Genomic DNA, 18,695 nt, shown 5'->3' with positions numbered 1-18,695 from the left:
AGTTGTTATCTGCGCTGCTGCAGGAACAATATACTGTCTTTCTCTCAGTGGGAATCCAGCCTGCTGGGAACAGATTACACTGCACACACTGCCAACGTAGTTATTTATATTTTCACGCCCAGTAGTAGAAAATACATAAACGCAGGCCTATAAACAAACAACTAGGATGCACTTTTAACACACACACACACACACACACCACGATGAATATAAAATTGAGGACAATTTGGAAGAATTTTACACTCTTTAAAAAGTACTCTTATTTCATATGATCAAGTCACTTTTCTGTACTCTAAAATTTGATTTCTCCCATTTTAGCGAATTACAGATGATTTTTTGCAAGACTGATGAAGAATGCATCCTGCAACAAAAAAAAAAAGAAATCTCACGCTCAAAATATAGTGCTTGTTTTGATTGGTGTTATTATTATGACTTGCAATGGATTTATGATTGTGGTTGGAGGTTGCAGAGGTGTGCGACTGCACTGCGTCATACTGAAAACTGTGATATATTGCTGACATTGCACACTGTACTAGAAGATCATCGCACAAATTGTGTCTGTAGCACTAAAAGAAGTCACCGAGTGGACTCAATGGCTCGACTTGTGTGAATTTGTATGGTGGGAGTGCTTTTTAATTATTCTCAGAGGGGGGGGGGGATGCTGCAAAGTGTGTGAAGCTATAAGGCATCATATAAAATAAAATTGTATATTATTATCACCTAATTAATTAATTAATTTAGTAAATTTCCCTACTGTGTAAGTCATACTGTTGTCAGGTGCATGTGTGGCAATGAATTGATGAAATTGGAAATAAAGTTGCACTGCAATAAATTTGAATATCTTTTTTTAAAAAAAAAATCATTTTGATTGTTTCCTATATATATATATATATATATTTTTTTTTTTTTAATACAACACTCTTGAGTAGAAAATATAACTAACCAAGTGAAAACAATACTGGATTTGTACCTGTAATATAATCCTTAACACAGATCTAAATTTATTAGATTTATATTATTATTTTAAAAAAATCTATTCAATAATACATGTCTAAAAAGTTGATCATTTATTTAGTTAGTTTTTATTAAATAGTCAAAGCACAACCCGAATAAATGCAAATACAACATACAAATTCTCTCACCGCCGGGCTGATTCCAGCAGAATGTCACTGTAAAATAAAAATATTCTTTAGAAATGTATCGCTTAGATGGATTGCTGTTGTGTGCAGGCGAATGAGTTAGTGCCTCTCTGGGCAGGGATGTCACATTTGTAAAAGTCAATGCCATTTTTCACTGCATGGCGAGGGCACGGTCGAGTAGTAATTGATGTTGATGTCATGTTGTGTCTTTACTGCAGAGGGTTATCCGTACCGGGGTGCGAAAAGGCAGCTCTTCTGAGTCGTGTCAACCAGGCTTTTTAGATTTTACTTGCGTAAGATTTATTCAATATGCAATTCACCTTCAACCTTTTCTTAGAAGACAAACAGGAATGTCAGTGTTGCTTCAGTCGAGTTGGTGGCTTTTAGAGTGGCTTGGTTTGTAGATGGGGCAGAGGTTTGGGCCATAGTAAGAGCAGAAGCTTGATCGTTATCTGAGGTAGAAGCTTGGTTGGTCGAGCTGGGCCTGGATGGGAACACGTTCCTTAGAGTTGGCTAGATTGTACGGCCATCAATTGTCCAATAAAAATATATTTTGTCCTGAATGCATTCAGTCAGTCAGAGTGGATTTTTTTTTTTTTTATAAACTTTGCAATTTACCCCACGTTTGTTACAACTGTCCCTGAGTACATTAGCAATCAGTGAGTTGGGGGCTTAAAGTTAAAAGTTTAAACATTACCACAATCAATCTTAAAGAAAGATAACTCAAGAGACACACAAATTGATGTGATTAACTAAAAAGCAGGCTATGTAAAATAATAATTTGGGGGGGGGGGACTCTTAGCTCAAACTGATCTTTTCCTTAACAAATTTTCAAACTACTTCAAATTACTTTTTCACATGTGGACTGAGTAAAAAAAAATAAGCATGTATAAGGTGAATCAGGTGATTCCCAACTTGTTCCTGATTGTTGTTGCAAATGACCCGTGTTACATCTGTCCACGATTTCCCCTACCAGAGGAAGGACCCACAATTTCATAGTCAAAATGAAAAAAAAAACCTCTGAATACAATTGACAGACAAAGGAAGGGTATTTAAAAAGCAACACTGTCACCTAGTGGTGAGCTGTAAGAATAGCTGTCTGCTTCACAGTTATAAGCCTTAGGTTTTTTTTTGTTTTGTTTTGTTTTAAATCTTCACTTGAACAAAACACGCAAACACGGCGTGTGTTGAAGAATTGGGTGCATGTTACCATTTGATGAAAAGGAGCGCCTCATTGCTTGGGACTCATCATCCATTGCATTGCTTTTGCCCCACTAGGGCAACTCCAGCACAGGACAGGGAACAGGAAAAAAATATGTAATAAATAGACTATTATTTTTATTCACAGGCAATGTGTAAACACAGATAATACTCACACTTATCAGTAAGAAATGCTCTTGGGATCGCATCACTTGATGGTATCTAAAAAAAAGGTCATTGTTAAGATATGAAATCATCATCATTCAAACAAATGCAATTGTACACAAATTCCCTATTATTTAGTAGAGGTTTGCAAGCCCAAAACATAAAGGCTCGGGAAAAAAAATGCGGAGCAGTTGCGCGAATCAATTGATTAATTCGAGGAGCAACTATCTAATTTCGGGGAGCACATGTTTCGTTTTAATTTCTGTATTTACTCAAGATTAATCCCAAGGGTTTTATTAAGCACAGGAAATATATAACATAATGAATGAAAAAAAATGAACACCAAAATCCAAAGAAATAATTTCTTATTATTACGACTGCAATATAAAAGTGTGGCCTTTTTTTCTGCGTGACCCTAATACTCCTTTGTCCATGGGGCAGATTTTCCAAATGAAAAATTCGGACGACAAAATTCAAGGCGAGTGACATTTGTACGACTTTTGGATTTACAACAGACCAATTTTAGACCGGAAGTGTTGCTGCTGCTCACTCGCAATCACGAACAGTCAAATGTCGCAACATCCGCTGTGGATTTTCAGAACAAAAGCATTTGCTCAAACGCGTGGTTTACTTCCGTATAATTTTCCTCTCATACAAAATAGACTGAAGTGTGTTGGGCTGTATGTGTTTAAACGCCGATCTGAATCACATGGAAAGTAGAGAGTCAAACCAGGGTCTGCCGCAGCTGAAAGGAAGGCGACTCTTCCTACCCCGCCCCCCGCGTCGCTCTCCGCGGGGTGGGTCTGAGCCAGCCTGCAAGTTAGCAACATCCGCGTCCACCTCTTGAGATGGACCGTGAGACCTTGTGCTCAGGTCGGGAGTCGCTTCGCTGCTGATTTAAAGCCAAAGCGAATGACGGTGGCCCCGCCGCCTGAGTCATAGCCGCCCGGCGTGCGGTAGTCGCGGCCACAAAAGCTCCAGCAGGCCTTGGTGGCGGCGGTGGTGCGTTCAATGTCCCCCGTTGATGGAGTGAACCGTGCTTTGGGCGGCGTGTGATGATAGGAGACACGATGACGCTCTTGTCTCTTCTGGGTCGGATCATGCGCTATTTTCTCCTCAGGCCGGAGACGTTATTCTTGCTGTGCATCAGCCTGGCGCTATGGAGCTACTTCTTCCATACGGACGAGGTAAAGACCATCGTCAAGTCGAGCCGCGACGCCGTGAAGATGGTGAAGGGCAAAGTGGCCGAGATGATGCACAACGAGCGGCTGGGAGGCCTCAGTGTGCTGGACGCCGAATTCTCCAAGACCTGGGAGTTCAAGAGCGACAACGTGGCCGTGTACTCCATACAAGGCAGGAGGGACCACATGGAAGACCGCTTCGAGGTGCTCACCGACATCGCTAACAAGAGCCACCCGTCCATCTTCGGCATCTTCGACGGCCACGGCGGAGAGGTAAGCGACATGGGCCTCCCTGTTGCACCTGAATGCGTCATTTGGTCTCATCTGGACCCCAAATACATGATCTGCATCACTGGGTGCAGAGAGGCTACACGGAATATAACTGGATGAATATATAATAAATGATTAGACTGCAGTACACTATTGTAATGCGAAAATGGTTTTTAATTAGCCGCATTGGTATTACTCACAATAGTAGTAGTAGAGTAACAGAGTTCTCATCATTACCACTGCCTTGTTTCTTTGTGTGCACCCCCATACCCTCTCCCCTCTGCTTGAACCATCACAAAGAAAGCACATGTGTGTGTGTGTGTGATTGTGTGTTTTGTCTTCCTTCCACCCCCTGTGTCGTCAAGGATCAGTGGATTTCATGTCATCAGACTGAGCGCCCCATTGCAGCCATCTGTCTTCGCTACCCCCCTACCACCGGCCCCCAAAGGGCCCAATATACGTGCAGAACTCAAAATCATCTAAAATCATCTTTGCCTATTGACATGAATGGAAATGCATTCCAAAACCACGACTATCTATCGTTTGTCAGCAATAAGATAAGCATATTTTCCAAAGGCAAAGCTATGAGTTTCAAACACACAACATGTAATTTGCTTTGTTCCATGTTTAGTTTGACAGTAATCGTCAACTGTGAGTGACATTAAACAGCTTGTTCAATTGACATACCTTACGTGATGTTTATGATTTGGAATATAATGTAATGAAATGTAACCAAAAAAAGAGTTATGTTATTCACAGCACAAGTGTATGTTCAGTTTGGTTACTTTGAAATTGTTTGATTTGGTCAGACTTACTGCACACATTTCCAGACTGTCGACACAACAATTTGAAGCTTAAGGATTTAATTTCCTCAGGAATTTTCTGTGGCTGAAAAGTTAAATGAACATTTTTTTAATGCAATCCTCCTGCAGCGGAGCCACCACGGAACACGACACCCTCTCCTTCTGAATCTTGTATCAGGCTTTCATTTCCTGTTGCCCTTGGCAGTTTGTTAGGTCCTTTTTGATGACCGCAAGTTGGATACTGGAAATGTGAATTTATTCAACGGGACTCCTTCTTTCTATTCTTGTCCTATCAACAACTATTTAACCAACCCAAACAGGACATTTCTGGTTTTCTCTCATCATGCACTTTCCTTCCCATCTTTAACTTCTTCCTTTCTTCATTTTCATTTTACAGTATGTCCGTGTTATATTTTATTTGTTGGGGCTATTGGAATATACGTTTATTGCGTTTCTCTATGACTGTAATCCTCAGTAATAGTGTTGCTCATGTTTACTTGTGGTCCAGAAGTGGCAATTTGCTGCTTATGAAGCTGGCAGAACAGTAATTTCAGTTGGCAGTTAAAAGCATCAAAGATGCCGACAATAATCAAATATGGGTGGATGGATAGAAAATAATACAGTTCAGGCTCAAACCAAAAAAAAAATAAATAAATGACACGACTCACAACCAACATTTTAACATGAGCAAAATGACATAAGCTAAAGTAAAGCAAACCCGCTCACCTTATGAAGATGCTTGATAGGCATGTAAAAAGTTCAATTTTCTTCAGTACAGTTTCCATCTTCGCTCTCACTGGTAGTCTTCTGTAGCGTCTCAAAGGACCAGTGGAGTGAATCCTTTTGCTGCTCACTGAGCTGAAGTCTCAAAAGATTTGCTGGCGTCACACACACGCAGATGGTTAAAAAAAATTTAGCAACTTTTTTTTTTTTTTAATTCTCAGTTAAAAAAAAAGGGTTGAACTCCAAATGATTTTTTTTTGGTCTTGGGAGGTTTTACTGTACAGTAGTCAAGTCTAGTCAATTTTATTTGTATAGCCCTTAATCACAGACAGTGGTGTTCAAACTTTTTTTAATAAAGCACCACTATTAAAGGATTATAATTCAATAATTATTCAATTTCAATATATTGCACATAAAGTTAAATTAAAAAAATACCTTAAATAAATATGTGTAAAGAAACTGTACTGCAACTTTTGAATATTCACTTCAATTTGTTCAACACTTTGAGAATCACTGCTTGTGTGATAAAATCTAGAATTGTATCGTGTATAAACAGTCAAATAAAAACATAAAATATATTACAGCAAACTGGACCGTAACTGTCCGAGCTTCCCCTGTAAAAATAAATCAAAACTCTAAAAAATACTTGACATATAATTGTGATTATGCTATTGTGATTTTTACGTTTCACCAGAATCTTGCCGAGCAAAACGAGGAGGGCAAGCAGGCTGGACTTTGCTTAATAATTTAACAGGAGGCCTCAAAATATGTGACTGCACAATTAAACAAGCTGATTAAAGCCTATACATTTGTTTGGGTTATCAAATGTCAAGCTTTGGAAATGAGAACTCAACTCAACCCCCCCCCCCCTTCCCACAAGGCGGCAGCGGACTACGTGAAGGCCCACTTACCCGAAGCCTTGAGGCAGCAGCTGCAGGCGTTGGAGCGAGAAAGGAAGGAAAGCGCACCGTCTTACGCCGGCATCCTGGAGCAGCGCATCCTGAACGTGGACCGAGAGATGCTGGACAAGCTGTCTGCCAATCACGATGAGGCGGGTCAGTGTACAGGAAGCTGTTTGCACTTGATGGGAGGTAGCATATCATAAATAACTTTCAATGATGATGTGACTTAACGTTGTTTCAATGCTTTAACAAAAGTGACATTCTCGAATTGTCTTCTGTGATCCACATTTCTTTTTTTTTTTAACTTCATCAATCAATCAAGTATGTTCTCCCTATCAGAAGCTAACGCTAATCCATACATCCAACTAAAAACAATGCAGCTCTGCTTACCTTTTGTCTATGGCATGAGAGCACGGGTGTTCAGCATGACAGTGCCTCTGCATTGCAGTGCTTCAGACAGTTTTGTCTGGCTGCCGCTTGAAAAGGTCTCTTGATCTTCACCACAAATTTTCTACCTAAGTAAAAAAAAAAAAAAAAAAATCAAGGTCCTTAGCATTAATTCAAGGGTATATATACACAACAGTACAATGTAATTTCTGTAAAACAATACTAAAAATGCCGTGAGAAGTATGTCAGGACTGTAGTTGGTGATATAGTCTTTTAAATCATCTTTGTCAGCACGTTTGACTTTAAAATTTGATGTATGAAGCAAATGCAACTCCACTGTGGACAATGTACAGAATTTGCTTCAGATGTTTTATGTCCTTTTCAAACATGTGTTGTCCAGGAACCACGTGTCTGGTGGCGCTACTGTCAGACAGAGAATTGACCGTCGCCAACGTCGGCGACTCCCGCGGCGTCCTCTGCGACAAAGACGGCAACGCCGTCGCGCTATCACACGACCACAAACCATATCAGCTCAAAGAGCGCAAGAGGATCAAGAGGGCAGGTAAGATAAGAGGAAAGAATATCTAAGAAGAGAAAATGAAGTTATTAACAAAATATCTTAGGTTAGAAGGAGCGAGTCGAAGACGTGGCGAGTACAACACAACAGGGATAGATTTAAAATGGGACCAAAGGGGGGGGGGGATTTTTGTTGACAATTCAAAGCAAAAAGTTGAGGTCACTGTTGTATTTTGGAGACTACCAGATCTCTTAGTTCACACTGACAGTTTCGGGAGCTTATGCTGAACACGTGCATCTTGGCTGCCCCCTGCTGGTGAATTCTGACACGGCATCTTCTCACCTTTCCATAGGAGGCTTCATCAGTTTTAACGGATCCTGGAGAGTGCAGGGAATTCTGGCCATGTCCCGCTCTCTCGGCGACTACCCGTTAAAGAACCTCAACGTGGTCATCCCCGACCCGGACATCATGACGTTCGACCTGGACAAACTACAGCCGGAGTTTATGATCTTGGCGTCCGACGGCCTGTGGGACGCCTTCAGCAATGAGGAGGCGGTGCGCTTCGTCCGAGAGCGCCTGGACGAGCCGCACTTTGGCGCCAAAAGCATCGTCCTGCAGTCCTTCTACCGCGGTTGCCCTGACAACATCACCGTTATGGTGGTCAAGTTCAAAAGCGGGGCGGGAGGGAGCAGTAAGCCGGGGGAGTAAGTGAAGGGGACTGTATGCAACTTTTCCCATTGTGTTCAATACTACCGGAGGACAAAGACGAGCATGAGTATTGGCAAAGTGTACAACTGGATAAATTTGACCAAATTAAGACAAGGGAGTCTAAATATCATTAATCATTGCTTAAGAGAAAGTACCAGCATGTATCATTCAAGTACTGTACCCGATTGGTGCAAGCCCACAGGAGCTTCTTCAGAAGAGGCCAACGGTTAGTGCCTAATTATGTGTGGGAAAATACGAGCCTTTTGCTGCAATGCAACAACGTTCCCATTTAGCAGATTTCCTCAAATACAGGCGTCTGCCCTAATGGACACCTGGCCCCAGTTAAACGCAGACTTGAACAAATAAACGCCACAGATCAAAATGAACCGTTTTTTCCCGATCATAATGTTAACACTAGGTGGCTGTAATTACCTTTACTTTGCTGTCATCTGTTAAATTTAAAGTTGTGGGTGGAGTTGATCAAGAACCGATTATGGATCAATAGCACACATGCCACAAATAGATTTCTCTCGACCCATGGTTGCCGAGGGCCACCGCCCTGTTGGCCCCACCCTCTGCATGGCCCTGGCTTGTTGCCTTTCGGGTTGCGTCCATTTACACTCATCTACGGTTAATTGTCTTAAATTAACCTAAATGCAAGTTTTTTTAAACATGGAAACAAGCCGCAGGATCCGGAAATGCAGACAGAAAGATTTGAACCCGGGACCTCTCGACAGCGGGGCAGACATGCTTACCATTCTGCCATTGAAAACGATGTTAGCGAGTAACTCCACAGGAAAATTTTAAAGTCGATTACGTTAATGCGGGACTAACAATTCAAGTCCAGAAAAATGGTACGCAAGGGTTTATGTAACATTCAAAGACTGATGGAGGCTGAAATGCAATCCATCCATCCATCCATTTTCTGGAGCACTTGTCCACATTACGGTTATGAGTCTGCTGGAACCTCTCCCAGCTGAATTAGGGCAAGAGGTGGGGGCAAACATCTGGACTGGTCATCAGCGAATCGCAGGGCACATGTAGACAAACCCACAGCAGATAAGTCTTCAATTAACTTACGCGGAAAATTTCGAGATATGGGAGGAAACAGGGAGAACATACAAAATTAGATACTTGACTACTATAAAAAAAAAAAAATAGAAATTTAACGATGAAACTGTATTTGTCCAAATAAAGTGATCTCGCTAAAAGATGCCACAGTCCCAAATATGACTCGAATCTTTTAACGTCATAATACAGTGGTGCCTTGAGATACGAGTTTAATTTGTTCCGTGGCCACACTCAAAACTTCTCAAATCATCTTTCCCCATTCAAGTGTATACAAATTTTATTAATCCGTTCCAGACTTCCACCTCCTTGGAAAAAAAAATTGGGGTGGCATGGAATAGAGATTTGAAAAAAAAAAGTTATGTGAAAAATAGCACTGTATATTATACTTTATACAAGCATCTGTTTGCTTGATATAATTAAATATAATGTAAAGAATCTGGTGCGCACCTGGGAGCAGTATATTATAGATATTGATATGCATGCAAAAAAAAAAAAAAAAGAAATCGACCGAACGACAGCTCGCACCCCGAAAGGGTATCTCAAGTCACCGCTGTACACACCAAAAATGCACTTTTCATTGCTTTGTAATTTTTAATCACTTCCTCAATGAAGCAAGAGGATTTGACTGGATCGTATACCTAATGTGGTTTCTTACCGGTCCTTCTGTGCACGTCTCCGAAGCTCATGAACAAAAGTAGCCCGTGGCAGCTGCCATGAGAATCTGAATGATGAGGCAAGGTGTTGCACTGCAGTGCAGTGCAGTCGCACCTGTAGAGTGAAAGTGAAATGCGAGGAGTTCCTCAAGCAATAGTCTGATCAGTGTCTGGGGTGATATGTTTCAAGCAAAAGCTACGGAAAACCATGACTCATCAGTATATTTATTTCAATATATTTTGCGTTCTTGCTGGAATTTAGTTGGATATTGTACAAGTTGAGCTTTATTCCGCATACATAAAAAGCTTTTTAACCAACAAACGTTCTTTATTTTGCGCTAATTCTAAATGTTTTTCCTTTAAAAGATTGCCGTGCAAAATCCAACTAAATTCCCTTGAAAGGTGACTTCTTTGTGAAAGAAGTGGAAGTGTTCATTTCATTTTCAACTTACCTTCTATGCCTTATTTATTGAGTTGTTGGTGTTGAGCAGATTGCCAAATCTGCATACTGTATATTCATCTTATTTTTGTTCAACTGTTTTACAATAAAATACATACTCATCACTTTACTTTGGAACTTATCATTTCAATGGGTCGGGGGAAGCTAACGACCTGTGCACCACATGATATTAGTGGACCGGGCTGATGCAATTTCTCCCAAATAAAATGAGTTATATAAAACTTTTAGAAGAAGAAAACGCTTAACTCATAAATGCTCATAATGCATCACATTTGCTTTATAGCCTTTCACAATTGTACCTGGGCACAATTTTAAAATCCTTATCTTTGTCTTTTCTTGCATTCCGGATGCCATTTCGCTATAGGTTAGCATATGAACTGTTAGCATGTAAATAATTGAACCATTCATTTTCAATTTAGTTTGTGTCCTCGGCGCACAATGGTTATTTCTTTTAAATCTGGTTTTATGTTAACTGCACTAAACATATTAATTCGCTATATGTGAGCAGACAAATTGTTATTTTACTAGCAAAGACTACAAAGTTGAATCCTCGTCAATCTGCTTTTGTACTTTCTGCACTAGGGATGCCAGCTTGCGATAGGAGGGGTTCACCTTTGTGCTAAAAATAGTAACATATCCCACAATCCCATGTGGGCAACTTCACCTTGTATGTATATATACATTTCATAAAGCGAAAATAAAATAGCTTAATTTACATTGAGTAACTCGGGCAAAGACAAAGATGGTCCTTTTACGTAGTTTTACTTTAAAAAGTAGCTTGACAGATCCAAAATAATTTTTGCGCTTTGCTAAGCAAATTCAAATACATCTGTACGTCTTTAGCAAATCGTTTTCTCATCTACATTCAAGAGTACCTAAGCTCCTTAAGACTAATGATGGGAAAATGAAGCTTCAAATTTGCTTCATGAACCATTTGTTGTATTTTTGAGTCCCGTGGATGACACTGTTGGTTTAAATAAAGTTTTTTTTTAAAAAAAATGGCAAGTCAGTGTGCTTTCAGCTCAATATTGAACAGAGAGGGCCATCTACTGGAGCCCAAAAATACTACAACAGGTTCATGAAGCAGATTTGAATCACTACTTACGACCACTTCTACAATTACAAGGAAAACTGTTCTTTCTTGTTCTTCCAAGCTGTTGTTCTAGGCAAAATCGTCAAGTAAAACAATTGATGAAAAAAACAACAACAACAAAAAACGAACATCTGCTAGCAAAATGTTATCAAATGCTAATCAAAATTAGCATTGATGTTCAGGTAAATTATAAACCATCAAACAACACACAGGGAGCGATCCACGGGTGTTGTATACTTTTCTTCCTGTATCATAACTTTTCATGAGAACACGGAAAACAGCAGCAAGACTGCGTTTTAACATGAAGCTCTCTCCAGAATGCTAACCGATGTGGATTTTTTTTTTGTGCCAGGCAACCACAGCAACAGCTCACAGTGAAAGTAGGGGGTCAACACCTAAAGTTGTTTTTGTCCTTAGTGTCAGTTTGTAATGATTTTGGGAAATCTAAAGAATCCAAGCTATGACCGGCTTACTGTATACCGTCTTACATTTGATCTTCCAGAAGAACAAATTAGTTTTTAATTCGGATGACTGTAGATCCATCAACAATAAGAACAGTGGTGACGTCACCAACACGATGACTGTGCCTGCCTAACCGTAAACAACGTCAACACGGCACACGCAATGAAACCCAACACCTCTTCATCAATGTGCGATCCTGCACGTCCAAGTGACGGCCCGCACCAGGTGCACCCCCTCAGAATAGTCTGGACCAGACCGCAAGTGTCTGATGACCACAAAACCCACTGCGCTACATTACGGCTTAACGGGAACACTTCAACAAATACGCCAGAGGCGCGCGAGCCGCCGGGATAAATAAGGTACACAGTGGCGTTTTAAAAGATAAACTTCTGGATTTTGAAGCGTTTGCGTCCAGAATGGGTCAGCAAGGTTCCAAATCTCCGTCAGAAGCCCGTGTGATTTTCCAGCGTTTGGCTGCGGTGGATTTGTCTCAAAAGGCCGACGCGGGTTCCTCCTCTCAAGGCCAGGTCGTATGCATCCAGAGATCGATGAGCCGCCAGCCTGCGCAGCGGCCACCACCGGAGCGACCTGCGGGCTGCTCACCTCGCAGCCGCGGTCACCGGGACGCCACAGGGCTGGTCTACGTCATGGACAACCCGACCGGCGGCGTGTGGGTGAAGCCGAGAGAGCAATGGACAAGAACTTGAACCCGGATGTAACATGAACGGAATTATTCCACTAAACTAAGTGAGGAATAACACAAATCCAGTCGTGTTGGCCTTTGGATTTGGCACATGTGCCGATCGGTGCCCTTTTCCGTGGAGCGGATTCCACATGATTGTCTCTTGGTCCACCTCGGAGTTGAGTGGATCGATGACGTTTATTGATTTAGTCACTTGACACATTCATGTGGTCAATGCTGGACTTCATTGGGGGAGAACGTGAGCCCAAGCGCAAAGTAGTGAGCCATCAGACTGGAGGGGAAAAAAGAAATTTAATTTACATGCAGACTGCGAAGCAGTGCAGTATTCTTTACATGCATGGCATTTTTGCAAATTGGATGAGCTCAGATTCAAGAGCAAATAAGAAGAGCTGCAGTGTCAAGATAAGCGCAACGTTTACGTATTAATTGTCTGTGGCATTGATCTTCACTTTGTCGACATTTACTGATGCTAGTGACTGAAAATGTTATTGGATTTGATTAAGGAACAAGTTGTTCAGAAAATGCCAGGCAAAAAGTTAAATGACACAATTTCAATTTAAATGTTGTTTTCTTTCCAGAAATAACTTGACTATGCTTTGTTTGGTGAGTGTGAGGCATTTGTGGTTCATTCTATTACTGTAATAAACTTGAATGAGCCTACGGAGTGTTTGAAATTGTGGTTCCTTGCAGGGCGTGGAAATTGGAAGGTATTTCTTTCCTTGTTACATGTCACTGCCTGCCGATTCAGCTTGTTCTGAAACTGGTCAGAAGTCAAGTCGAGTGATTTACGATGACTACTGTACAATCAGGTTATACTTCTTTACTAAGTTGACTGTTTTGTGTCGCGTTCACTTGTTTGTTTCGTTGCATAACCAATAAAGCAGTCGACATTTCATTTTCTGATATGGCCTTTCACGTGTTTATTTAATACAAAAAAAACTCTTGTTTATATTTTTAGGTACTCTATGACTCACGATACAATGTTTGTTTTTGTTTTTATTGAATTCCACTGTTATGACGTGGTTGAGCTATTATTTGTTTATAATATTTACACTACAGTAATTAAAAAAAACAACATTATTTTATGCATAAGTGTCTTTTGAGGACTTATTGGGCTAAATCTGGGATCTTGTGTAGGAATTTTTCACCAACTCATGATTAAATTATGAGTTCAAATGACAAAATTCCTTGAATTCCAAAACCATGTCAAGTTTTAGTGGCAGATGCTCCAAAGCTACGATGATACATACGTATCATGACACACGTCTTGACAAACACTTACGAGAAAATGCAAACTACAAAATGACCCCTAAAGACAAAGGACTCCATCAGGGGGAAAAGGTGAAAGGTCTGAGACTAGCCAAGTCAATCACCAGATCATAACCCAATAGAGCATGCATTTCTTGAAGAGGAGCCGGAAAAGAAAAACCTCCAGACACAAACAAGAACTGAAAGAGGCGGCAGTAAAGTTAAAGCTAAAGTTATTCGATTTAATTATATATTAAAAAAATCCTGATTCAGCTGATTCTGCCCATACTAGAGTGGTTCGACCCAACATGTCACAAGCCATCTCGTGTCAATCACTTGAAGCCGCAAACAATTGAGTTGAGGTTGAAGCCTTCTGAAAAAAATTCGGGAACAAGTGCAAAAGAAGGCCAAATCAGAGTCGGCAAAATTACTTTATTACGTAAAATTAAAATTACGTTGAAGATTGTATTTGATTTCGATTTACACCCACAAGTTGCAGATCTCTTCTCTGATCAAAAAGCGGACACTGTTGATTATTTTTGTGGACTAAAACAAATGAAGTTCTAAAGTTTCTCAAGTTGAATAAATCAGACACTGATTGCATGTTTGAATGACTTTTTTCTAACCTACTTACTTAGCTGAAAAAAATATTTCGCAGTGGGTAAAATTGCTGAAAATTGGTTGCGAACCACTTCTCTAAGGTGTCAATATCGTTTAAAAAATTGACCGTCTCCTTTGTCGCGTCTGCTCAGGTAATAGTTGATCTATTAAGGTCATTACTCTCCACAGGAAATTATGCAATAGCAAGAACACACCTTAAACCTCGAGCAGGTAAAAAAAAAAAGAAGTGTTCACCTCCCCAGATGAAAACGCCTTGAATCAGACTGCGTGTGTTACCTGACTGCACTTGTGTGACCTGAATGGGGCAGCGGGGCTCCACACAACCCGAGGTCCGGGTCCTCATTCTGGGTCTGGACAACGCCGGCAAGTCGACCCTCCTGTACAAGTTGAAACACGACATGTTGGTCAGCACTGTCCCCACCATCGGCTTCAACGTGGAAATGTTCGACATCAAGAGGAAAAAGAAGAACTTCGCCCTGACCGTGTGGGACGTGGGCGGCCAGGCGGAAATGCGCCGCCACTGGCGCAGTTTCCACCAGGACACGGCGGCCGTCGTCTTCGTGGTGGACAGCACGGACCCAGCCCGGATGCCGGAGGCGAAGCGGGAGTTGGAGAAAACCCTGAAGAGCGAGCAGCTCCACGGGCGTCCGCTCGCCGTGCTCGCCAACAAGCAGGACGTGGACGGCGCCATGACCGCGCTGGAAATAATAGACAACTTCAACTTGCGGAAGATTTGCGGCCACAGGGACTGGTTCGTCCAGCCGTGCTCCGCGTCCGTTGGCTCCGGCCTGGAAGAAGCTCTCAAGAGGATCGGCCACATGGTCAAACTCCCGTCGGAATCTTCTTCGGCCACGATGAAGGAGAACATTAAAGACACCGTGAATTACATCAGAACTAAGTCTGTGCATTGAATGTGGATTTGGATTTTGGACACCACCTTCGTGTAATTGAAACTGACGGTTGTAGTGGTTCTGCCAGATTTTATTTGAGGTGTCGTTTTGAATAGTGGGCTGTGTAATACAACTCCCCTAGTGACAATTTCAAATGTTTTGTAAGAAACTTTAACTTGGGCAATATTTCAAAGAAAACATGCATATGCTGTAATTACAACGTCATAACTCAACTACTTGCAAAAATAGAGTAGTTTTGAAATCTAAAAAAAAAAAAACATTCTGTTTTCCTCAAATGCATTTACACTATGGTACACTAATGGACTGAAGTTTTGAAATCTTCCTTCAGATAAAGTGCTAAGAACATTGACACTATATTGTAAGTAATACATTTCATTGGAATTGTGGTTTGGAGAAGGTGTCAATATTATTAGTCTCATAATGGACAAATATTTGTTATGTAACTTTGTTTGGGCGGTGACAATGTCGCAAACTAAACATGCAATCGAAAACTTTTTTTTTTAATAGAGATTAAAAATGGGCTGTAGTATTGAAATCATGTATTGTATTCAACACGTCTGCCCTAAATGGAACATTATATTGTTGCATAGAACAGTTAGCAACTTTACTCTCATAATGAAAATGTGTTCTATTGTTTTTTTTTCCAGCAACTTGTGTAAATGTGGGGAAACATTTTTCATGTAGTCCTCGACTAAAGGGCTGTATAGTTTTTAAATCTTAAAAGCTTACGTAAAATATTTTAGTCCCGTTTCCATCAAAATATGCAAATAAACTACGCAACAATAATGGACTGCAGTTTTGAAATCTACTGATGTAAAGTCCTGTACAATATTGTAGTCAGACATTTGATTTGAATTATGGTATGGAAAAAGTTCTCAGTTATATTAGCTTAATACCGTTTGTAAGTAACTTGATTTGAATTGTAGAAATCTTTCAACAACAACAATTAAATACTCTAATAAAAACGTTTTAGTATTAGACTAAAAATGGACTGGTAATGAAATCTGAATTTATTGATCAGCATTTTGCTCTTATAAGTGAGATTGTCATAAGTGATAGTCCACATTTTCAAAGTCAATATTGAAGCTTTTATGTCTAATGAATGAATATGACCTTGTTGCTGATATCATCAGGCTGTAAAACTAATTTTATTTTCCGACTGTGGTGCGCCGTTTTTACCCCCCCCCCCAAAAAAAAAAAATTACTGATGCTTATTATTTTTTGTTCTAACAGTTCTGTGATGAACGTTGACCGTCATTTCAATTGTCACACTGCCAAATTCAGCAAAAGTAGAATAATAAAAAAAATAAAAAGTATCAAGTGGACCAAGCAATAAACTGGCATTAAATTGAGTAGCTGTAAAAAGTCACCGCTGGCATCACTTTGACTGTAACGCGATCCTTGTGATGCTGCAGACAAATACTGTTCATCACTATATTCATCCCTGAAATTAAATTATAGGGACATGCACCATTTTTAATGCACACAGGGGTGTTTAATTTTTATTCACATTCTTGTGGTGGACATAGATGCATTTATTTGATGTTTTGTCATTTTGAGAAAGAACTGACCAGAATCAGGGGGGTATGGATTGTGTAAATAAAACTGGAAATTATCATCACGTTGATTTAACGTTAACATTTTAGTTCCTAGTAATCGTTTTTGTTTGGGGGACATGTATAGTGTGGCTGGCTTGATTCTGTCTTTTATATATATATATTAAAAAAATCAACTGTTAGAATGTCAAATTTAAATGTTAATGGGTTGTACTTATGTAAAAATTCTATTTTATGGTTACCTTGTTGACTTTCAAGAGACTCAAAGTACTGTCAATATTGCAATGTGAGGCAATGCAATTATTAACCTGGCCTGCTATAAAAGTGAATAGCTACTCCCCACAGTGATAAAAAACAATAAAGCGGTGGTGCATCGTATAAGATTAAGTCACTAAGAGACATGCCTTGTGGGTTTCACCTGTGATTTAGAGCGCCGAACCAGGAAACAAAGTTATGAGTAGTTTATTCCAGACCTGCTATCAGGTATTGGTGAATTATTCATAAACATTAGCAAAAGGCCATTAAAGTCAGCTACTTATGGAGTATCAATGGTAGCTCATGAGCAAATGTTTTCTTGTTGACCATATTTCTTTGAAGTACATCCAAATGGAACACAAGTCTTTCGAAAAGACATCGGTCCTTGTCAAGTAGTTCCCACGGAGGACTGAAGTTGTCCATACCGTACTGACTCCTCATAGGTGGGTAGACGCTTGCACTGGTCATACGTGGGCAGCTGAGCCGTGGTTCCGCCGTCCGGGAGGCTGTCCGGCGTGGAGCTCTCCACCAGCAGCTCCTGTGAGGTCGTGACGGCCGGGTGTCCGCCGTTGTCCGGGCTGAGCTGTCTGGATCGGGAACACAACACGCGCTGGACCAAGTATCCCAAAGCGAAGAGCAGGAGCATGATGAGAACGCCAGAGAGTTTGCGAGTCGCCATGGCGACGTGGTAGTAGGTCCCATCCTCCAGGGGGTTGCAACAGGCGCTGGCGTTTCCTCGAGGGCAGCATTCCTGGTCGTCGCGGCAAAAAGTGGGTCCGCATCTCTGGATGGAGTGCGTGCGGAGAACAGAAGACAGGGTGAGTACAGCCAACATTTGGTATTGGTGGGAAAACATCGCTGTGAGTGATCAGATGAGCTGCCAAAGAGGCAGGATGCATTGGAGACGGGTCACAAACGGATCATTTCGAGTCCACAGAGAAGCGCCTCGCTCTCACCGTGTTCCCACTCGTATGTGCTCTGCAACACAAAGACTCAACACATTTATTATGCACTTAGTGAGCTCCTTATAGCTTCTAGTGAATTGCAACCAAAAGCCTTACATGCGTATTCATTTGCTATCAAAGTAAACAGGCGCCCGGGAAATCGACCCGTCATGTCCCTAGCGCTGAAAGACAACTAATGATTTATTACAGATGGGACCAAAAAAAAAAACAAGTTTCAGAACCACAGCCAAGGCTCCGAACACCCCCAGGAACTTTTAATACAAGACATGCTGACCAGAGGTGAAGGAGATGCTCATAAAAGTATTCGTGGCACACTGAAAGCCCCCGTGGATAAAAACGTAATGGATTAAAAGCTCGTCTACAAAGGTGGTCTTGTCTGGTAAAATGGTCCCAAGTGGTGTGCTGCTGCAGTTGTATATTTTGGGGGATTAATAATTGAGATGGGCTGCTTCGAGCTTGTCAAGAAGTTTGAAGCCAAAATTTAGTAATGGTAAATCATATTGTTTTGGTTAGCATTTTTTGTTTAACGAATAATTCCATCCATATTTCTTCATAATGGTTGATGACTTAAAGGGGAAGTCAACCCAAAAACTTTCTTTCCATTATGACCTGCGCATCGTCACTAGTCTAAAAACAGCATTTTGATTAATATTGCATTGGTGGAATATGAAATAAGCAATAAAATCCACCCGGTTTTCCATC

The 18,695-nt window shown here is 40.8% G+C and overlaps 2 protein-coding genes and 2 long non-coding RNA genes across 5 annotated transcripts; 2 read left to right on the top strand and 2 right to left on the bottom strand.

Annotated features, from left to right (window-relative positions):
• Nucleotides 1-1,186: 1,186 nt before the first annotated feature.
• Nucleotides 1,187-3,980, bottom strand: LOC148326073 (uncharacterized). Its single transcript, XR_015846097.1, has 4 exons — nucleotides 3,235-3,980; nucleotides 2,516-2,561; nucleotides 2,350-2,422; nucleotides 1,187-1,623 (listed from the first exon to the last, which is right to left on the bottom strand). It is a non-coding gene; the product is annotated as an uncharacterized LOC148326073 (long non-coding RNA).
• Nucleotides 3,209-9,506, top strand: ppm1la (protein phosphatase, Mg2+/Mn2+ dependent, 1La). Of its 2 annotated transcripts, none has more exons than XM_088310499.1 (4): nucleotides 3,209-3,958; nucleotides 6,362-6,572; nucleotides 7,171-7,332; nucleotides 7,640-9,506. In XM_088310499.1, the coding sequence occupies exons 1-4, from the start codon at nucleotides 3,560-3,562 to the stop codon at nucleotides 7,993-7,995; spliced, it is 1,128 nt and encodes a 375-aa protein (XP_088166625.1). In that variant the 5' UTR covers nucleotides 3,209-3,559; the 3' UTR covers nucleotides 7,996-9,506. The 2 variants fall into 2 exon arrangements, with proteins under 2 accessions (XP_088166625.1, XP_088166627.1); XM_088310501.1 differs by having other exon boundaries at nucleotides 3,212-3,958; nucleotides 6,362-6,536.
• Nucleotides 6,375-7,947, bottom strand: LOC148326072 (uncharacterized). Its single transcript, XR_015846098.1, has 3 exons — nucleotides 7,630-7,947; nucleotides 6,774-6,898; nucleotides 6,375-6,561 (listed from the first exon to the last, which is right to left on the bottom strand). It is a non-coding gene; the product is annotated as an uncharacterized LOC148326072 (long non-coding RNA).
• A 5,022-nt stretch (nucleotides 9,507-14,528) lies between the features above and the next one.
• arl14 (ARF like GTPase 14) lies at nucleotides 14,529-16,214 on the top strand. The gene has a single exon (XM_088310502.1). It carries the CDS (start codon nucleotides 14,606-14,608, stop codon nucleotides 15,215-15,217), a length of 612 nt encoding a protein of 203 aa, XP_088166628.1. The 5' UTR covers nucleotides 14,529-14,605; the 3' UTR covers nucleotides 15,218-16,214.
• Nucleotides 16,215-18,695: the final 2,481 nt, after the last annotated feature.

The sequence above is a fragment of the Idiotropiscis lumnitzeri genome, chromosome 12, assembly GCF_059441095.1.
Source record: "Idiotropiscis lumnitzeri isolate Australia: NSW breed Sydney's pygmy pipehorse chromosome 12, RoL_Ilum_1.0, whole genome shotgun sequence".
NCBI classification, from domain to species: domain Eukaryota; kingdom Metazoa; phylum Chordata; class Actinopteri; order Syngnathiformes; family Syngnathidae; genus Idiotropiscis; species Idiotropiscis lumnitzeri.
Note: the sequence above shows the minus strand (reverse complement) of the source record. Positions and strands in the feature narration are given on the sequence as shown.